The 21,946-nt window shown below is 42.5% G+C and overlaps 1 protein-coding gene across 1 annotated transcript in view; it reads left to right on the top strand.

Annotated features, from left to right (window-relative positions):
• The window catches only part of NELL1 (neural EGFL like 1), a 3,816,074-nt gene that overhangs the window by 2,832,483 nt on the left and 961,645 nt on the right, over positions 1–21,946 (top strand). Inside the window, exon 14 of the mRNA XM_086959505.1 lies at positions 3,299–3,394. Within this exon, the coding sequence (XP_086815631.1) occupies positions 3,299–3,394 (96 nt within the window). The remainder of the gene's footprint in view (positions 1–3,298; positions 3,395–21,946) is intronic.

Here is a 21,946-nt window from a genome sequence, read left to right as displayed (position 1 = left end):
TATTAAGAAAATTCTGCCTTTCCTACCCGAGAATGCCGGCAAAACATTGGTGAGCTCCCTGGTCTTGTCTACCCTAGACTATTGTAACGCCTTGTTTCTAGGTGCCCAGGAGAGAGTGCTACTGAAAATGCAGGCTATTCAGAATGCAGCCGCCAGGCTACTAGGGCGCATTCCCAAATACCAACCGGTGTCACCCACTATAAGACAGCTTCACTGGCTTCCGGTGAGACTGAGGATCAAGTTCAAGTCTCTGTGCTTGGTATACAAGGCTCTACATAATGCTGGACCCGTGTTCTTCACCCAAAATCTCATCCCCTACTGCCCATCCAGAACACTGCGCTCATCCAGCTCATATGAACTGGTGGTCCCAAACCAAAACTTTCACATGGGGTGACAGAAGATTTCTTGTAGCCGCACCGAAATTGTGGAACACATTGCCACACTCAATCAAAACCAGCACCTCCCTTTGGTCTTTCCGCAAGCAACTTAAAACCTGGCTTTTTAATCAATGAACCGCAGCCCCCCTTGTTGGTTAAACACTGCAGTAACTTCAGCGCTGAGATGCCCAAGGGCCTTCGTTCGCGCTTTACAAATGTTGTTATAAATAAATAAAAGTGATAAAAATCAGGCGAAATGCGTGAATATCGCTGACAATACAGCGATTTTCACGCATTAGCGTGAAACAGCTCTTAGCCATGTTATCCACCTCCCATTGGATAACATTGCTAAGAACTGGTATTAGCAGGCGTTAGCTTTTGGAGATATTCGCGCTTAGCGCGAATATTTCCATCGCTTCGCCTTTATAGGTAATAGGCGATAGCGATGTTAGCGACTGTTTTCAGTCGCTAACATTTTGGCACGCCCACTTTGCATGTCATTAGCGATAATTATCGCTGACATGCAGAGCGTGCCCCAAAATGCTCGCTATCGCCTACAAGCTGTCGCTAACTGGTGTTAGCGACAGCTTGGTAATTGGGCAATGACATTTTCGCCGCTTTAGCAGGAAAAAGTCCCGCTAAAGCGGCGAAAAGGCCCTTGGTAATATGCCCTCTCTGCAACTCTTCTACACAATTACCCGAATGAAAGCTGGAGTGTGTTTCTGCCTGCGGGAAAAGTGAGATAATCTTTCTTTCACATATTTACACATTTTAATAAGCTATTCTGTTCCTTATGATTTTGAGATTGTTTTTTAAATACAGCGCCATATAAATTCGTATATTCCACTGCTGACTTAAATGCTAAATTATTGCCACACATTAATAATAAATAGGCCGCAGACTACTTTTCCCCCTTACTAACCAGAAAGTAGTTCTGAACAATGGGGACATTTTTAATGAAAATATGCCATTTAATGTATGCTCTTTTTGTTCAAAGCTTCACTCAAGAGAGAAAAATAGAACATGCATATAGGATCTTTTCTCCATTATGTACAAATGTGTTGAAGAATGTTGTTTCTGTAAATCTCCCATTGCACACTGAGCTCATAGAACTGCTGCTGCAGTATATAAGAGCTCTATCTATGTTCACCCAAAGTTGTAGCAATCCTCCTGTTCCACACCAAGGTAGGAAGGTTGCTAGTGCTGTTTGCATCAGGGCTCCATAAAATGTTGTGCATACTTTTCAATAAACGTCCAGTGGTATATATCAAGGCCTTAAAACTACTGGTGATTTGTAGCGGAGCTACAGAAAACTCTGCACAAACTTTTCGTAGGAACTCCTAATGCAGTGTTAAAAAAAATCAACATCGTGGGTTGGTTACACAAGGTACTTTGGATAATTCTGTCAAGTGCCATTTAAATTTTGCTTGATTATTTCAAAATGCAATTGATGCAAAAACAGCATTAAAATGACTGGCCAGTGCTAAAATTGACAATCTCATTAGCTTAAATCTATTAATCAAACTGGCCACTCTAGGGGCCAGATGTAGGTGGCATTTTACCGGCCGGTAGCGGCCGATTTCGGCCGTTACCGACCGGTAAATGGGTTTTTGGGATGTAGGGGGCCAATTTGACCGAATCTGTAAATTTACTGAATCAGTAAATTTACCGATTCGGTAAAATACCGAATCGGTATTTTTACCGATTCGGTAACTTCTAGATGTAGGTGGGACTCTTCTGAGTCCCAAAGGCCTTTCAGATTCGATATATTACCACCCAATACAATTGGGTGGTAAAATACCGAATCCAGGTGTGCATGTACATGTGTGCATGCACACCTATCCCATGTGACAGACAGACATGCCCTTAGGGCATGTCTGTGTGCCACATGGCACACAAGCCTGTGTTTGGGGTGCTAGAGGGTGTCATAGTGACACCGCCTGCACCCTTGCTGGTATCAGTATTTACTGAATCGGTAAATACCGATTCGGTAATGCCCATTGATTCCTATGGGCTTCAATTCCCATTGGAATCAATGGGCATTACCGAATCGGTATTTACAGAATCGGTAAATACCGAATCTTAACGATAAAATTCGGTATTTAAGAAGTGGTAAAATAAAATTACCTACATCTAGGCCTTAGTGAATAAGGGCCACATGTACCAAACAATTTTGCAATCGGAAATGGAGCAAATCGGTAATTTCAGCCATTTGCAAATGCAAAATAGCCTTTCAAGATAAATGAAAGGCTTTGTAGTCTCGATTTTAGGTGATCACAAAAATAGCAATTACCTAAAATTGCAACTGCAAATAGTGAATCACAATGTGAAATTCCCTTAGCACATGTACCAAACATTTTCTAAATGCAAACTGTACATTTAGGAAAATGGTATTACCATCGATTTCAAGTTGATGGTAACTAAGTGCAAATTTGGAAAAATGCATTTTCTAAGTGCATTGTAGCACGCACCTGCCCTAGCGCTTTACATGTGCACATTTCTTTTTTGGCGGTGCTACAAGAGGGCTTTAGGCCCCCGGGCACCCTTGCCTTTACATTACCTAAATTGCAATTACTCGCACCTATGAGCCTTTAGGAATAAATGGAGTAGTATTACGTAATCATGATTACCTATTTAGTAAATCGTTATTTGGTAATCTTAAGGAATCGCTAAATCTTTGCAACTCCATACATAAATAGCATTTGCGATTACTAAATAGCGTATCAGTAAAAATCGCTATTTGGTAATCGCAAAATGCTTTTTTGACACAAGTGGCCCGAATACTCTAGAACACAAAAATCTAATCAGGAGCCAGGTCATGAACAAGAAATATGCTCTTGATAAGTAACTTGATGAAATACATGCATTTCGATAATAACACAAACTTTGTGTAACAGTGTTGTATTCTCTTTTTTCAAAAGCATACTGTGAAGAAGGATGCAGGTACGGTGGGACGTGTGTGGCTCCAAACACCTGCCTATGCCCGTCTGGATTTACAGGCGCTCACTGTGAAAAAGGTATGTTGACAAGATGATACAGTCAGACATTATTGAAACCCTTAGTGGCTTAAGAGAAAATCCTGGAGATAAATTGCTTTTACTACTCAGATTTCTTCTTCCAGCAGCTTTGCACACATGCTTAATAAGTTCCTTGCTATGAGAGAAAAATACAGATTGGAAGAATTTAAACAATACTGATATGCAATATTATGATGTAGCCAATTGACGTTTTTAAATATCTGCTTCAAACACAACTCAAAATATGTAATTCTCCTTTTTGTAAAGCCATTAACACCCTCATCTTTAAAGTTAAACTTGTAACCAATGGCACAAGACACCCGCCTTTTTTAACTGTTAATTGGTGTGCATGTCAACACATGCTATAATGTCTTTTACATACCTGACGCAGGCAAATACTAAAGAAATATCGATGGGCAGGAATATGATTTCTCCATGTGAACATCCGCATTTACTACAGCCAGTTGACTGAAACATGCACACACTGCAAATATTTTTATTTCGAAAGAAAGACAATTAGCTGCCACTGAGAACTGCTGGTAAAAAAAGGGGAAATAACACTGAGAATGGGGATCTTTCAGGAAATATATGAAAACATGTAGGGGCATATCACCAACTACCGACGATAATTATTTCTAAGCGCACTTAGCGCTAGGATAATTATCGCCGGCTATCGCTTGTTTTTAAAGCTGATAAGCGCGCTATCAGCGATGCTTATCTCCAGAGCGAAAAAAAATCGCACAATGTTTGGCGCTACGTTGGTGATAGGACAGGGCATACAGAGCCATGATCTTCACCTTCCATTGGATATCATGGCTAAGTCAGATGAAAAGCAGGCGTAAGGAAAGTAGCGATAACCGAGGTTAGCGCTACTTTTCTTATCGCTCAGCAGGTTAGCGTGAGCCTTGATAATAGGAGAAATGTCACTTAGCAACATTTCTCCCGTTATTCTGGGGAGAAACACCCACTGCATCTCATTAGAGATGCAAATCTGGGCGTTAAGGGAAAGGGCGCGGAGGCAACGATTCACGCAATAGCGTGACTTTGCTAATAGGGCAATACAATTATCGCCGCATTCCGGCAGGAAACAGCCGCTAAACGGACGATAATGGTCTTGCTGATATGCCCTGTAATTCCTTAAAATATATTTATTTCTAATGTGCATGCTGCTGTAATTCCGTTGATTTGTGTCTTGGTTAATATACAATTCAGTATTGTTTTAGCTATTAAAGTTATCTTCATGAGCAAGTTCACTTGTGCAGACAACAGCTCATATGTGTATTTACAGAAGGGGATTAATAAGATTGTGGGAAATAATATAATTCTAATTGGTTTATAGATGTTGAATCTGCTTGTGAAATTTGAGCTGCTTTATAACATGTTAATAAAAAAAAAAATAACCTAACTTAAGCTTTCCGGCTTGAAGACCACATGCGTGTTTTGGATTGTTGTTGACCGATGTTGCAACAGTTTGAGATCTTGTTGCCATCTTACTGGAGAGTGGACTCCCGTTGGGTGATTGCCTCAGTGTTGTGTTGTATGGTGGAGTGTGTTGGAGCATTACCACTGGTACTCACAATTATGCAACCCACCTGTCCAGGGTTTGACCGGTGGTCATTGGAGATTGGGAATAACTGTGATAAGTGTTGTTTACAGTGAGTACAAGATTCTAGACTTTTGACGAGTGCCTAAACAAGCTGGCCACTTGACCAAGAAATTCACAAAATATCTAGCTGTAGAGACATACAGTGTATGAACTGGTCGGGCAGCATCACGTTTAAGCCTCCTCAGTGGCAGTTATGTGATTAAAGTGGGACCTGTTATGTTTCTGAAAATAAATTATTAACACTCCTTAAAATTAGGTTGGACAAGTTAGTAAAATGATTATCTTCATGATGTACACTAATTGCAATGTATAGAAGAGTAGCTGGATAACAGTGAAATATGGGAATGTTTTTCACCAGGGGTTCTGAGTGACATCAAATAGACCACAAACGTAAAGCTTAAGCTGTCTATGATGTCACATTTAGAACCCTGAGCAGGAAACAAATGCTGTTGCTCACATTTACCCATCTATGATTTTATGTTATGTAATGAGGTGATATGGCCTATCACACACAATGGAAAACAACAATCCCAGGCAATATGTGACTAAAGCAATGTGAAAAAAGAGTTCAAAGAAAAATTATTAAAAAATCATACATTTTAATAATGTTTATATTCAAAAACAGCAGTCAATTACTTTCATTAATATATTTAAAATTCATTACAAAAATCAACAGTTTAATATGGATAACAGTGGTTTCTTCGATGCGCGTTTCGACACTGGAGGTGTCTTTGTCAGGAAATGACCATCAAAACAAAACTATTTTAGAAATCCAGGGCAGTAAGGCAAACTACAGTTCTTGAGATTATTGTCGTTAAAGCATAAAAGCTTTAGAACAGAATCGTGTCCTGAAGTTAGACGCTTCCGTAATGTGGTCGGTTATTAAGAATAACAAACGTTGTGATATGGCCTATCTACCTAAAATACAAGTTCCGAGGCAGGGGCGGTCAGTCAAAGTCACTTCATTTACTTAAATAGAAAAGCATCCTCAAACGTGGAAGTCCAACCGCTGTAGATCTCCGCCACAACTGACACGTTGCTGGGAGATCCACAGTTGACGAATTTCTTTATGACAATGCAACTGTACGTAACAAGTATTGTTACTTACTGTTGCTATGAATTACTGCATTTGAAATTCAGCTATTCATGCTGCTGGCTCTCTATCAGAGCTATACAGAACTAAATAACCGTGCAGTTGTGAAGGACAATGGCCTGTGCCATTCTGTGCTTGTTTGGTTCCAGGATGGCGAGACAACATCTCCTGTCTCTAAAAATAGAGAACCCATTTCATTTCCTGGTGAAGGATACTTGGGGTCCCATACCATCCTCATACACTTTGACAAATCTTATCACCTGTTTACTTTCCACAATCAAGCCATGAAGATTCCTGTTTAATTATGGCTGCTTCTTCTCTTGCATTGCCTGTCCTGTAATTCCATAATTATCACATTGCCATGGTAGCACATGGCTGACCTCTTGGAAACAAGCCCTGCCCAGCACCACTACCTCCCAGAGGGGTGTTCCTCTCCTCCCACCTTCTATCAACGCTCCTGTATAAAATGGTGACACCATACCACTGGCTGTAACCATCATCTTATCACATAAAATGTGCACTGGGAGTGGTATGTAAAATCACATTCTCTGCCACAGTTTTGCACTGTCTAGTGCTTAAATAGCTGTAGAGCTGAAGCAGCACTATTTCATCATCTTAGAGAGTGGTAAATAATTGCCTATCTCAGGAACTCTAAACACATATGATGCTTTTTGTAGTATTTGTTGACATCTCAAGTAAAAACTAATGATAATACAATAACACACAAGGCAACATTCCACAATTAAAACCACACAGGGCACAACAATAGAGTAAAAACAAAATGTAACAAAACAACTACAGTACAACATCACATTGCAATAGTGCAGCAGCATACAAACATATATCACCACAAAGTACCAGGCAACAAAAATGCTTGTCACACATTAGCACATCTAGAGAGCTGCTTTGATAATACAGTAGTAACATTTATTTTCACTGAGCGTTGCCTTGAGGTGCCTGGAAGGTATGTGTTTTGCAATCCAGCCCCTTCTGTGTTCATATGCCAAATAGATGCAAAAGAAATGAGGAAAAAACCTGATTTATCGATATTACTTATCGTCTGCCCTAGCTTCTATTACACCAGCTAAATAAGCTATAACCATTTATTCTGTTTACTTGATCTTCTTAAAATTACAACAACTTTACAACATGAGTTAGGTGTTAAATTCATATCTTTAGCATTCATTTTCTGCTCAAAGGCATGTTATTTTTCTCGCCTGGCAATTTCATTTGGGTTTCATTGCAGCATTATGTCGCCTGGGAGGCTACCGCAGATTACTCCACAGTGGTGTGTTTAGTATGTGACACATTTTCAGTTTGATGCGTTTGATTCTCCTACCTGTGGGGGAAGCTTGGAGCTGTAATGAGAACGAGGAGATCAATGCACAGAAAATGAACAACTGTGGCGCTTTCAGAAAAAGCGCGCGCGGCTTGCTTCTGCGCATTATTCAGCCATCACTCTCGTTTTTTTCAGGCTGAATTATTGAGAGAGTGGAAATGCGGCGAAGATTGATCAAAGAGCAGCTCAGTATGCCCCCAAACACACTTCCATAATTTGTGGTGTACTGCTGCTAATGATACTGCACTGCACAGCCGGGACTCATCCATACAAACATAGACAAGGAAGAAGAACCGCGGTCCCATGCAACACCCTGGTGTCTCCTGCGGCTACAGGAGTGGTTGGGCTCAGTATTCATCTACGTACTGTTCTCAGTGTTACAGAGAGAGAGACAGGTGTTTGCAGCTGTGGAGAAAAGGGACTTTGCTTCAATGCTGAGATGAGACCCTGAGTCAAGGAATGACCAAAGGTATCAAATGTGACAAATAGGTTCCTTCCTTTTCAGGCACTTCACTTTGAATAGGCTGAAAAGCTGCATGAGCAGTCTACAGATCTCCTAAGCTAATTAAATAAATAAAGACTAATAAAATAGAAACTGTGACAAAGGAACACATCTGATGCATATATGGTAGGTTACATATGTATATATGGATCTGTATATGGCAGAACCTATGTCTGGGCCTCTATTTTGACTAATGTACTTAATGCTGTTTCCCAGATAGACCTAACCCCGTCAGGGAAATCTGCTACCAAAGTCCCAGTATTCAAAAAAGGGAATAGGCAGTGTTGGAAATGGCCCTTTTTGCAGGGTTATCTCCAAACATTTTGCTTCTTCCTCCTTTATTTTTCCTGACCCGTGGTTGTTGGCAATAGGACTCTGGGCACTTGCCAACTGCTGATCAGTTCTAAAGTGCATGTGCTCTCTGTATAAATTGTGATTGGTTGTCCATGAGTGGCAATTTGTATTACCAGGAGGTCCCCAGTAAAGTGCACTGAGTGTGCCAGGGCAGGTGATTCAAATGCTGCTAGTGGGCCTGCAGCATTGATTTTGTCACCCACTTAAGTAACCCTAAAATGGTGTCTCAGGCCTGCCACCGCGTTGCCTGGGTGCAGTTGCTGACTGCCATGCTGCCCTGGCTAGTGTCCACACTGGCCAGGCCTAACCTTTCCCTTTCTGTACACATTGGACACCCCTATAGAAGGCCCTAGGTACCCCCCTGGGCAGGGTGTAGTGTATATGAAAGGTAGATCATGTACTGGTGTGTGTGACATGCTCTGGTTGTGAATTACAGCCATTTTCGTTTTTCACAGTTGAGAGGGCTATATTGCCCATAGGCTATAATGGGGAATAGAGTATAATGGTTACCTGCATATATTCCCATTGGAGCAAGACAGAAAATTAAAGACTAATCGTGTAGAAGCCTGGGCCCAAACTAATGATATGATTTTCCCAGTCCAATATGGATTTAATGAAGGGATAGGCGCCTTAACGCAATATATGAACCTTAACCTCTTGATAGCTAAATATGTAGTGTCAAAACAGGGGGAATTTTTCCTGCATTCTTGGGCCTCAGTAGTGTCTTTGACCGGGTAAACAAGTGAAATCTTTGGGACATCCTGGTTGTATAAGGACTACCTTCCCACCGGGTAAACTTTGTTAGAGCCCACATATGCAAGTGAATTACCAGGCTCGGTCCACTAGGTAGACCAGGAGCAACATGGCCGGATCTAGCCAACTATACACAGATATGGTATGGGGAGTGTACCCTAGCATTTAGTCTCTGGAGGAGGTAAGTCAGGGTTCAGTATTGGCACCAATTCTAGTTAAATATAAATAGTTTGAATACCTGTCCAATAGATAAAGTGGTTGACCTGCCCAAGATAAAATCAGTAAGTGTGCCCTCCCTGCTCTATGCTGCTGTGAGTGAAGTAGTGTGGCTCACTGGTTAGAGGCGGCAGACCCGAGAGCAGAGGACGACCCGGTACCAGGGTTCGATTCCCGGCGCGGCAGGTTTCTGGACCAGGGTCAGCGGACTCGATAATTCTCTCGCCTCGGTGCCCACTCTGATCAGCGATCACACTCGGCAACTCTGGGCATTAGCTTGCCTCATCTTCACTAACGGCCCCACCAGACCGCCGGGGATGCCTGGTCTCACCCTGGAGATACCCATTAAGGGACCATCTCTCAGGGAAGCCAGGAAGGGTTTCGCAGCGGTCGAAGCGCCTTGGGACCCTACGGGTAAGTAGTGCGCTATATAAATGCCTATACATTTACACATACATACACTCTATGCTGATGATACAGAATTGATGGCTAGAACAGCAAATGGGCTAAAGTGGTTGATTGATCTTTTTGTTTCTTTTATGGATGGCTTGGACCTGGATACTAACTACTCCAAGACCCACTATGTGTTCTGTGGAAGGAAGACTGTCAAGACTAGACCAAGTGATATCAAGGGATGAACAATTATTAAGGTCCCTTCTTTCCCATATTTGGGAGTGTTTTTTGACTACCAGAACAATTGGCGTACCTGCATATCTAAGCAATGCTCTAAATTTAGTCACTCTTGCAGTGCTCTGTTTAGAATTTCCTCGTCGGCAGGCAGCAAAGCCATTCTGCCCCTACTTCAAATTTATAGGATAAAATGCCTCCCAGTGTTGACTTATCGTGCAGCAATTTGAGGGCACCATAACTGCAAAGTGAACCACCAGGAGGAGGCCTGATTTTGTTCAAAAATATTGGGCCTGGGCATGAATAGTGCATCCTTTTTCATTCATGAAGAATTGGAAGTGGAGTATGTGGAGGAGAAAGTTAAACTGGCCTCTTTGTTGCTTTGAATCTCAGTATGGAGTGCCGAGAGATTGACTTTTAATAAGAGTGTGAAAGAGAATGGTCTTCAATGTATGTATTGTCAAAAGATACTGTGGTTTAATTATATGAAAAGTGTTGCATGCTCCTTAGATTGTACGGTCCTTTTTAATAGGCCACAGTTTCGTAAAAAAGGAGATTGGTGCTTCCTCAAGGAACGTTTTATAAACCACTGGAAGGGTGAAATGGAAGCCAGGGCTTTGTAGCAACACACCACTAAATCCGTTTTGCTCCTGAAATCTATAATAGGTACCGATCCGTACCACACAGCTATTAGACATCCTTGGGACAGATCATTGCTTCCAAAATTTTTGGGGGCTCTATCCGTACAATGATCTGTTTTACCCCGGACAGTATGATCCCCATGCACTTTTTACTTGTCCTTGTGACGGCAGCTCTCCCCAAATCTTGACACATTTGGTTTTATTTTTGGGGGCTCTATCCGTACAATGATCTGTTTTACCCCGGACAGTATGATCCCCATGCACTTTTTACTTGTCCTTGTGACAGCAGCTCTCCCCAAATCTTGACACATTTGGTTTTATTTTGTGAATTTATACGTGAAAAGTATTTAATACAGCTTTTAAAATCCCGGGGTTTCGTTCAAATTTGACCGGCCTTTTTATATTTACAGCTATTACCTGATCATGTGGTGATACTGGCAGTTACAGCCTATCTAAAAGGAGCCCTATATTGGAGTAAAATTATGTGTGCCTCACTTACAATGATGTGACATTTAAGTTGACTTCCTTTCCCCTAAATTGTACTTGATTTTGCGAAATGAGGGTATTATGGTGGAATGCATATTTTAATGTTTTCAATGTATTCATGTGGGTCTAATGTTTTTTATATTTTATGATTATGATACATAATCGATTAAAGATATACTGCTACTACTACATAGTATTATATGAAACTAATCATATATATTTGCTCATTTAACTAACCCACTAGCTAATACATTTGGAGACTTTGATTGGTGCTCACTGATCCATTTGTTTTGCGGGTAATTTTTTAGGTCGATGCTCATATTTATTATTCCACCTATGGACCTTCACATATTTGTTGCTCTTAGTTGTTCCACAATATGATCTTACATGATTATGAGGACAAATGATTGAGGGTGATCCTTGAAATTTCAGTCAATGAAACTAAAATGGTTGGAATGTTTAATTCACTTCATTTCATTTCCTGTGAATCCTTAACAACAGAGGAGACTTAACAGAGGCCTACATGATACCATGAGCGTGATCAACAACTGCATTTTGTAATACACAAACAAGCAGCCCAGAAGTACTACTCATATATCACAAAATGCTATTAACACGCCTGTGGCCAGAGACCTCCGCCCCTTCTATTGTTTCCATGCAGAAATCTCTGCCGAGGTGGTGGAAAACTCTGTACATTTAAGCAAATACTTTTGTAGTCATTATTGGTGGGCCACAAGGGGTTAGCTGGACAATAGAGAATACTTCTACTAAATATGAGGGGTTTGTGGGGGTAATGGAGAGAGAGTCTTATGAAACACACTTCCAAAAAAGAGTAAGATCATTCCTACTTATTCCTATTTGGACTCACTTAATACCCTTTCCTTGTGAGATTTTTTGTCAAATGGTCGGACACGCCAGAAGGCATCAAAGAACCAACTGGGAAGCAGAAAACCCTTGCAATGTAAGGAAGAACCCACACAATCAGAAAAACAAAAAATCCACAAGCAAAGTAATTAAGTGAGACCCGTCAGAGAATTTGCCAAATAACTGCCAATAAAAAGTTCAACGGGAAGCTTAAGAATTAACCTGTAGGGTCTCGATGAAAACCCTAAAAGAAATGTGTGGTTCAAAACGCAACAAGTTGATGACCAATTATGGGGAGTTGTAATCATTGAGACAACAGTGTGTAAGTCATCATGGAAAAAAATGGTAGTCTACTTTAACAAAGTGCACCAGATAACCCCAATAGCTAGATTTGACAAAAAGAGATAAATAAGAGAGACCTCATTACTAATTAAATCATTTAAATAGTGTAAAGGTAACATGGATATGTGAATCCTTACATTGGACGTATATTTTAAGTTGTGGATTGTTTTTCACTGATGCCTTTCACCCATATTTTGGTTTGGAAAAAATATTGGTGTTGAAATGTACTGTGCAACCACAGAGTGCTGTTGAAATATGCCTCATACACATATGTGGTTGGATTAATATGAGGAAGTGTTTTTGAAATGTCTTGAATAATATGAAGTTAACAAATATCATATAAAAATAAACCAATTACATTCCTTGATCGTATGAAAAAGTGTTTATAGAATCTACTCTACTCTACGTTTACAACCCCGGACCCAATGACACCTTAATTGCTGAGGTATCTCCCTGTACCTCTTTGACTCCTCACCATACTGAGGGTGCTTTGCTTATGGAATTTGAGTCCACCACGGCTGCCGTAGTGTTAGTTGCACTGGAGAAAGTAAAATCGGGTTCGCCCACAGATTCGCTAACCCCTCGCAAGTGCAATGAAATATTTCCACGCCTGGCCTGCTCTCTCTCTAAAATCTATAACACCTCTTTTGAGCTGGAATCTATGCCTAGCAGCTAGTAGGTGGCCCAGGTAAAACCTATCCTTAAAAATCCCACTAGCGACCCCACCATTGCCTCCAAAGACAGGCCCATATCTTTATTACCCTACTTTGGAAAGGTACAGGAACACCTTGTCAACAAACGTATTTCCAGTTTTGTGGAAACTCATTCACTTTTATATCCATCGCAATCACTCTTCCGTGCTGCCAATGGCACTGAAACGGCAGTGATGGAAGTGGTGGATAACATTCGTCTCACACTGGACAGAGGTGATTCCGCATTTTTGATCTTATTAGATCTTTCAGCAGCGTTTGACACCATCTCCCACAGCATCCTTCATCAACGGCTGTGGGAGATTGGTGTCAGAGGCAAGGCTCTGGCCTGGTTCAAGAGTTTCCTTGCCGACCGGCGTACTTACATCAGAATTAACTCCTTGGAATCCAGTAGGACTCCTCTTTCTGTTGAGGTTCCTCAAGGGTCTATTCTGAGCCCCATGTTATTCAACATTTATCTCACTCCATTGGCCAGAATTATAAAAGCTTACGGTTTCACCACAGTGTCCTACGCGGACGACACTCAGGTTCTTATTACCTGTAGTCCAGACGTTCTTGACATCCGCACAAGGTTTAAGAGATGTATGATCCATATCAGCGAATGGATGAATGAAAATATACTCCAGCTTAATTTCAGTAAAACTGAAATTATGCTATTTGGCAAGGCAAAGACACAGTGGTCACATGACTGGTGGCCTTTAGAATTGGGACTATGTCCTGAGCCCAAAGAGGCTGTTCGTGACCTGGGAATAATGCTCAAATGTGCCCATTCCATGAAGGCTCAGGTTAACCAAGTATCTGGCATCTGTTATGGTATTCTACGAAAATTGAGGAAGATTTTCAGATGGCTACCCATTGAATCCAGAAAACATTTGGTCAAAGGACTGGTTGTTAGCCGCCTGGATTATGGCAACGCAATGTATACCTCTATCAATGATGGCCAGTTAACCAAGCTATAAACCCTTCAAAACGCTGCTGCACTCTTGGTGCTAGATTTGCCCCCCTGATGCCCCTCCTTGCCCTGTCTTAGACAATTGCACTGGCTCCCAGTGCGACAAAGAAGTCAGTTTAAGATCCTTAGTCTCACACATAAACTAATTCATGGTACTGGACCTTCCTATCTTGTTGAGAAAGTGGCCAGGTACAAACCCTCCAGAGCCTTAAGGTCTAGTACTAAAGCCCTTTTGGTACAGCCTAGGGCTAGAATATCGAGAATGGGTTGTAGAGCCTTTTCTTACTTAGCCCCTCAACTATGGAACAAACTACCTACACACCTGCTGTCTCTCTCCAGTCATCAGGCTTTTCGTAAGGGCTTAAAAACCTGGCTCTTCCCTAATTAATCTCCTCTCCTTTGCCCCCTTTATACTTGGTTGTCATTTGTTGCTAAGCGCCATGAGACTATTGTGAAATGTGCGCTATACAAGAAATTTTGACAATGACTATGACAGCATTGCAAGATGTTTTTTTTTTATAATGGCTCTCCCCAGCTGACTCTAAAGGCCCAGGCCCCTCCTACGAAAACTTATAAAAAGTTGGCATTTTCCTGTCTCATTCATTTAGTGCCTGTAGCTTGTCTCTAATTCACACTACTGGGTGTAGCTGGCAGTTGGGTTTTGTGTATTCCTGCTAAACAGCCACACACAATTGAGAGATTAGGATGGCCTGGATGGCCATCACTGGGAGGATGGGAGGGCGGAGCTTGGCATAGCCCTACTTACAGTTGAATAGTGTGTGTCTTGCCTCTACATAAAGGGCTGAATATCCCATCCAGTCAGTCTGTAGCCGGGAGGAGGAAGACAGGATACCATGGGATATCAAAGAGAAACCTTCCAAAGGGAGTGCATGAGGTGTTATATTGGACCTCAGACACTACCTCTTCAGTACACTTCTGTACCTGTGGATACTCTGCCAAGATGGAGTGCTGTGCTGCTAAATGGACTGCCATTCTGATCGACTGCTGCTCTGAAGTACTGCTGCCCTGCTGGCCTGACCTGTTGCCTTCTGCCCTGTTGCCTAGATGCGAAGGACTGGGCTTGCATCTGTTAAACCAAGAACCAAAAAGTGACTCCAAGGGCTACTTGTCTTGCCTCCTGACTAGAGCCTTAGGGACAGAAGACTCCCACAACTTGGAAACAATAACCTGGACTCTGCCATCTGTGAGTCCTACCCTGGTTAGTGGTGCCAGCCCATTGCTGGACGCTTGAAAGCAACCCAGAATGAACTCTGCCAGCCCATCTTTAGACCCAGCAGAACTAACGCATCTCCTCTGCTGTGTGAGGCAAAGTCGAGCTGAACCGAAGCATTGCCTCTGCAGCAAGGGTTCTCCTGGCACACAGAATTGTGCATCAACCCCAGAAGATACAAAGGAACCACCACCTATATGCAGCTTTCCAGACACAGAACTCTGCATCTCTTTGTCAACAGCAGCCTTTACAATGATGCAGGTTCTTACATCGCAGCCACACGGCGCCTCTGAAACTACACATTTTTTCACAGCGCAACACATCTTCAACACTGGGCGTCACATTGTAATTCCTCATTGACTGGGTCTCCGATGATAACATAGGGCCTCACAGCGCAGCTCCACAGCACCTTGGAACCTATGCATTGTCTTAGCTGCGTGAAACATCCTTGGTGCTAAATCATACAATTCGCCATAACCTGGACCTAACGTACTTTGTTCAGCAGGCCTAACTGGGTCCCATTAGTAGGCCCGCATTCTAATGTGATGGGCTGCAATTTGTGACTTTGTCCCAGTACAGTATGATCAGACATTCACAATGGCGCTTTGTGCTTTTTGGCGCTATTTACACTGAAATCTTAAAAGCTGCATCTCTCCGGTTCTACGGATTGGATTTTTGTCATTTTTATCGTGTGTATCTGTTAAAAAATATTCTATTTTTCAATACTGATGTGGGAACTTGTTGTGGCGTGATTTCACTGTGTTACTGTTTGAAGCGTTGCAGAAATACTTTACATATTGCCTCTGATTGCTATGTGCCAATTTACGTGAGGATTGAGCACAGGTTGATTGAGGGTTTGCTTGTGACTTGTCCCTGAATATGATTGTGGTTCCTGTGGTTTCATCCTCCTCAACCAATAAATCAAATTCTTACAACCATTACATACATTAATACAATACAACAGCCCTCCTGGGATAGACTGTTGGCACGCTACTACTCCTCTCTTTAATGCAGTCCAGCTCAAACACATTTCTCATATACCAGCAGTAGTCAAAATAGATTAAAGAAAGTGTGGGAACTGTGACACTTTGTGGAGAGGGAAAAAGGTGAGTGAGCATAGGGATGGGGTCAAAGGAATGGTTAAAAAACAAAATATTATGTAATTTTTTTAGGTCTTTTACCTTCAGGTAACTACATATAAAATAAGGCACAGCATTCATGAAATCTGAACTCAACTTACATTAATCAGTGGGAAATGCACTATCGTACAATGTGAAACCTCCACTAGTTAATGCAATGCAGAGCTCTGTGAGGTAACCAGAGAGCCAGAGAATGTATTCCTGGTTGGTGCAGTGTAGAATAGTGACTTGACTATGTTTAGTGCTCTGAGGTCCCAGTATGTGTCAGAAAACACTGTGAATATGTAAGTCATTATTTTGCATTACACACATATAGTCTGTTAAAAAATGGGCAAAAAGGTTTAACATGGGAAAGTGCTTCTGAAATATAGATTTTTGTGATACCCAGACTATACATAGTGTATTTTTTATAACTGTCCTTCAAAAGCACACACTTCGTGGCTCACCTGGTAACTCCCTTGGAAAGCCACTCAAAAAAAATATATCTGTGTCATCAGGAAGAAAGCTTCAAGTGATTCTATCAATTGAAGCCACCAGCACTTCTAAGCACCCTTTACATTTTCAGATTGACCAGTTGTGCACATTTACATTTACATGTCTTTCAGGCAGGCACGCGTCCTGGCTAGAAGACCTGTTTAGCTGTCTGTCCCTCCCTCAGTTTCACAGTGCTGAGTACTTCCTGCCTTCCACTTCAGCAGATATATTTAAAGGAACAATGGTTACTGTGGACACTGAATGGGATAATTGATAATGGTTAAGCACAATGGCAATAATCATGGGTAAAGATATGGCAAAAGAGAAAAATAATTATACAACCCAGACACTAAAAACCAATATTGTTTATGTTATTAATAATATAAAATAAAGACAGAAAGTGCGTGGTGTCCCGAATGAACTTAGAACCTACGTATCAAAGAGACAAGTTGTGACATACAGTAAGGTTAAACAATGTACAAAAACAATCATTTAGTAAGTATACAATAATTATTAGCAGCCATCTGAAACATTGGTGGGGGGCTGGAAAAACGGTTTGTTTTTAGTGAGTGTCGAGGGCGTTTCCACCCCACAATCAGTAGGGTGCCCGATCAAGACCGAACAATGAGGGAAACCTGTAGCAATAATAATACACTGCCAGAGTGGTGTAGTGCCACCTATAATGGGAGTGACTAACTCAGCAGGGTGCCCTGTGAATGGAAGGGGGCTGAGTCCTTATGGTGTGTTGTGATACACACGTGCAGATTCAATAAAAAAGTAAAACACGATAATCCGTGTTGGCAATTTACTTCCAAGGTGAGGAATTACTCATCTCATTTATGCCAAGGAAGTAGGCCACCTTATTCAGTCAACATTTGGGGCGACAGACGCCCCAATCCAAAGGCACAGCTCACTGGTTGTTTACTCCTTTAATTTTGTGAAAGCAAGCTAATCATATTTTAAACCATGTAATCCTTTGCTTGCACAATCTTCTCAAATTCCTCCCATTTGATCCACGGGCACGGAGTAAAGCCATTTTTCCAGGTTTCTCATGCTATTGTTGTTCCCATCCGAACCACTTCAGAACAACACGTACTGGCGCATTTATTCATCCAAAGGCAGCTTTTATTAAAAACCCAATGCATTTCGAGCTACCCCTTCGTCAGGGGTCACTACAAGTAATGATAAAACAAACATTTGTTATAAAACCATTATCTGTGCTCAATGCTGCATACCAAATATTTTAACTAAAAGCAATTCACTCCACCCGAGCTCATCACTCCCAGAATGCTATACTCTTACAGCCTTATTCATGAAGCCGAAATCGGCTCGCAAAGGGCCAGATTCTGAGAATCTGGCCCTTTGCGAGTGCGATTTTTGCATTTGGGATTCATCATCCCAATGCAAAAATCGCTAATTGCGATCTCGCAATTTTGCGAGGAATTACATTTAAGGAATCTCTATTTGAGATTCCTTAATTGCAATTCATCATCCAATTTTGTTTTGCGAATTCGCAATTTCTGGCCTCAATTTACCGCGAGGTCAGACCTCGTGGTAAATTGCGAAAACTCAGAAAAATGCTTTTAAATGCATTTTTCTGAGTTGCATGTTACACACACACATGTCCTTTGGACATGTGTGTGTGCAACACCTGTGTAAAATTTCATTTGAGGGGTGCTACAGGGTGTCCTTTGGACACCCCTGGCACCCTTCAAATCGCTATCTTATTTGCGACTAGCCAATTGCTAATCGCAAATAAGGAATACTCCCCATTCATTCCTATGGGCCTTTTGGCCCATAGGAATGAATGGTGAGTTATTCCTTTTTTGCGATTAGCAATTTGCTAATCGCAAATAAGGATTATGTAGGAATCGCATTTCTTTATGCAATTTCTACATGAATCCCGTTTTGCGAGTCCTTAATAGCAATTCGCTATGAATCGCTATTAGGGGCTCGCAAAACGGGAGAATGATGAATCAGGCTGATAGTGTCCAAGCAATAAATCAAACTGTCCCCTACTTTTTCCAAGAAACCTCTGGCAACAATAATTTTCCACCCTCAGTTCTTGTTAAAACCAACACATTATTCTACCAATAACTCCCCTTCAAATGTGTCTTTCTTCTGAACACCACCTGGCCTGTCCCATTATTTCACTCCACTCGCGACCTCCCAAACCTTTTTATTTTCGGCAAGTTGACTAAAAATGTAATGTCTCTACTCAAACGCACCGCCTGCACCTCGTTCTTTACCTTCTGTAGACATTCCTAAACTTCACTGTGCGCTGCACACCTTCTACTCACCAACTTCCTTTAAGCAAATACATCTCGCCCCAAATATTAAATACCCCAGATGTAATTTCTGTTACTCCGCGAGCTAAGTATTTAAATTGTTGCAATTGTCTCAACACTACCATCCCACGCATGCAATTGCATTCCACATTTACAAGTCTCTGGATCACGTACCTGCCGAAAACAAACCATCCTCATCTTTCTTTTCAAGGAGTTACTGCCCGTTTCTGTTCTCCCTTCATATTTAAACCCTCCCCTAGTGTTCTAATCCCTCCCACATTGCTGTTGGTTTAATTTACCACCCGTAGCTCATTTTTCGCTACAAATGCCCTACCCTCCTGTCCTTAACACTACAAATCCCACAATCCAATACTTAAATCAACATAACATCACTATGCCGATATTTATTGAACAAAGAAAACTATGATAAATTTCATGCAAGGGCTGGGGAAAAATGTTGAATGCACTTTACACTCCGCTGTTCATGTTGCACGATACAGTAAAAATTATCTTGTAGAACCAGGGCCGGACCGGCAATGCCGGGCACCGGGCAACCCCCCGGTAGGCTGGATGGTGTGGGGGCCGGTTTCTTGGCAGGCGGCAGGTTTTGGTGCTGGGGCCGCTTTTTGGTCCGGCCGACGGCGTTAGTCAGAAAAAGAAATCAGAGAAGTTCACACGATTGCCTCCATCTCCTTGTGAGTAGGGTGGCCCTTGTTTTTCCTGAACATTACACTACAGCTTTTCAGCTCATGGAATGTACCACACCGGGTCAGTTGTCTTTTCACAAATAGTAGGTGAACTGTTTTTTTTTAATTTATAAAGTATGTGCTCATCCTGCCCCTCGGGTACCGCCCACTTTGACAACTGCACCCCACTTGATCCTCTCTTTCAATTATATACTATTCCAATTGATGTGCGGCAGGCATAGACAGTAGCAAAAACTGGAGGCCATCAAGAGCAGGAGCAATGAGGATCCCCAGGTGGGATCGCACTATCCTTAATCTCCTTTGCTTAACCAGAACCCTATGGCAAAGCACAGGAGCTCTCCAAAAACTACTGGTGAGAGCGGTTTCAGTCTATCCAATGCCAAACTGCAATCACAAACAACCTGGTTATGTTGGAATGTGTAGACACGCTTTAAAGTTTCCAGTATTTAGGGGACCTTAAATTACGACTCACTAAATGTGGTCAGCTCTGTACTGTCCAAGCTACCCACATAACCAAGTGGGGATGGGAGAAGCACACAAAGTGGGGTTTCAAACAAGGATCTCTCTGATGCATGCAGGCAGCCTTTGATGTGGTTGGATTGCATCATTGGGTGAATGCCTACCAGCCCCATAAAGATAAGTGGGATAAAGGAAGGTCTTTACCACCAGGGCATGCTCTACTCCATCCCCTCACTGTCAAAGAGCTGTAGGACAACATCAGCTCTGCAGAGTCCCCAGGACCCTACTTCCTCTTCTTCTTAACAGCAACACTTCTAAATGGGCTCATGCCCTGCCCTCCTGTATTTTCATAGTGGTCTCCTTGTGCAAGCCATACTCCAGACGTCACCAGGAGCAGCCAGCACACATTGCAAGCAGTCCCCAGTCACCCACACCCACAGACTCTTCTGAAGTGCAGCAACAGTGTGTGCTTATTCAGGAACAGTCCAGCATTGCTACCCCAGGATGCCATAGGTTCACTGAATACTCATGTTGAGGTAGATTCAGGGTGCTACTATGATCAGCCCTAAAGAGAGAGGAAAATGGAAGTCCAGCAATACAATGCAGTATCCTGCAGGCTGCCTGAAAGTAATCCTTTATTGTTCATCCCGTGCACAGGATGTCCAAAAGGGCGGTGCTAAATTCTGGCATCGTTGGATTCTAGTCACTGAGTCTAATATTGGCGCACCATTCCTCCAACTATTTATTTATGTCAAGTCAAGTCAAGTCAAGTCAAAAGATTTATATAGCGCGCTACATACCCAGAGGGTCTCAAGGCGCTTGAAGAAGGGTGGGGAGTTACTTGTCGAATATCCACGTTTTGAGTTGCTTTCTGAATGCTAGGTGGTTCTGAGTAAGGCGAAGGTGAGTGGGAAGTGAGTTCCAAGTTTTAGCTGCTAGGTAGGAGAAGGATCTACCTCCCATGGTGGTTTTGTTGATGCGAGGTACAGTGGCAAGGGCTTGGTTGGAGGATCGTAGCTGGCGGGAGGGGGTGTAGAAGGATAGTCGTGTGTTGAGGCATTCGGGTCCGATTTCATAGAGTGCTTTGTGTGCGTGGGTTAGGAGCCGGAAAGTGATCCTCTTATTGACGGGGAGCCAGTGGAGGTTTTTCAGGTGATCAGAGATGTGTTCTTTACGTGGGATGTCTAATATGAGCCTGGCTGAGGCGTTCTCGATGCGTTGTAGTTTTTTCTGGAGTTTTGCGGTGGTGCCGGCGTAGAGGGTGTTTCCGTAGTCCAGTCGGCTCGTGACCAGAGCGTGGGTGACTGTTTTTCTAGTTTCGGTAGGGATCCAGCGAAATGTTTTTTTGAGCATGCGAAGAATGTTGAAGCAAGATGAAGAGACGGCGTTGGCTTGTCTGTTCATCGAGAGTGAGGAATCCAGGATGACGCCCAGGTTCCGTGCGTGGTCTGTCAGTATGGGTGCTTTTCCAAGGGCCTCTGGCCACCAAGAGTCGTCCCAGGCGGAGGGGGAGGTACCTAAGATGAGGACTTCTGTTTTGTCTGAGTTCAGTTTCAGACGGCTGTGCTTCATCCATTCGGCTACTTCTTTCATTCCTTCGTGTAGGTTGGTTTTGGCCGTGTTAGGGTCTCTGGTGAGTGATAGGATCAGTTGAGTGTCGTCGGCGTAGGAGATGATATTGAGGTTATGTTGGCGTGCGATGGCAGCGAGGGGGCTCATGTAAACGTTGAAGAGGGTGGGACTGAGTGAGGACCCTTGAGGTACGCCGC

Source organism: Lissotriton vulgaris, chromosome 2_2, assembly GCF_964263255.1.
Source record: "Lissotriton vulgaris chromosome 2_2, aLisVul1.2, whole genome shotgun sequence".
Lineage (NCBI taxonomy): Eukaryota > Metazoa > Chordata > Amphibia > Caudata > Salamandridae > Lissotriton > Lissotriton vulgaris.
Note: the sequence above shows the minus strand (reverse complement) of the source record. Positions and strands in the feature narration are given on the sequence as shown.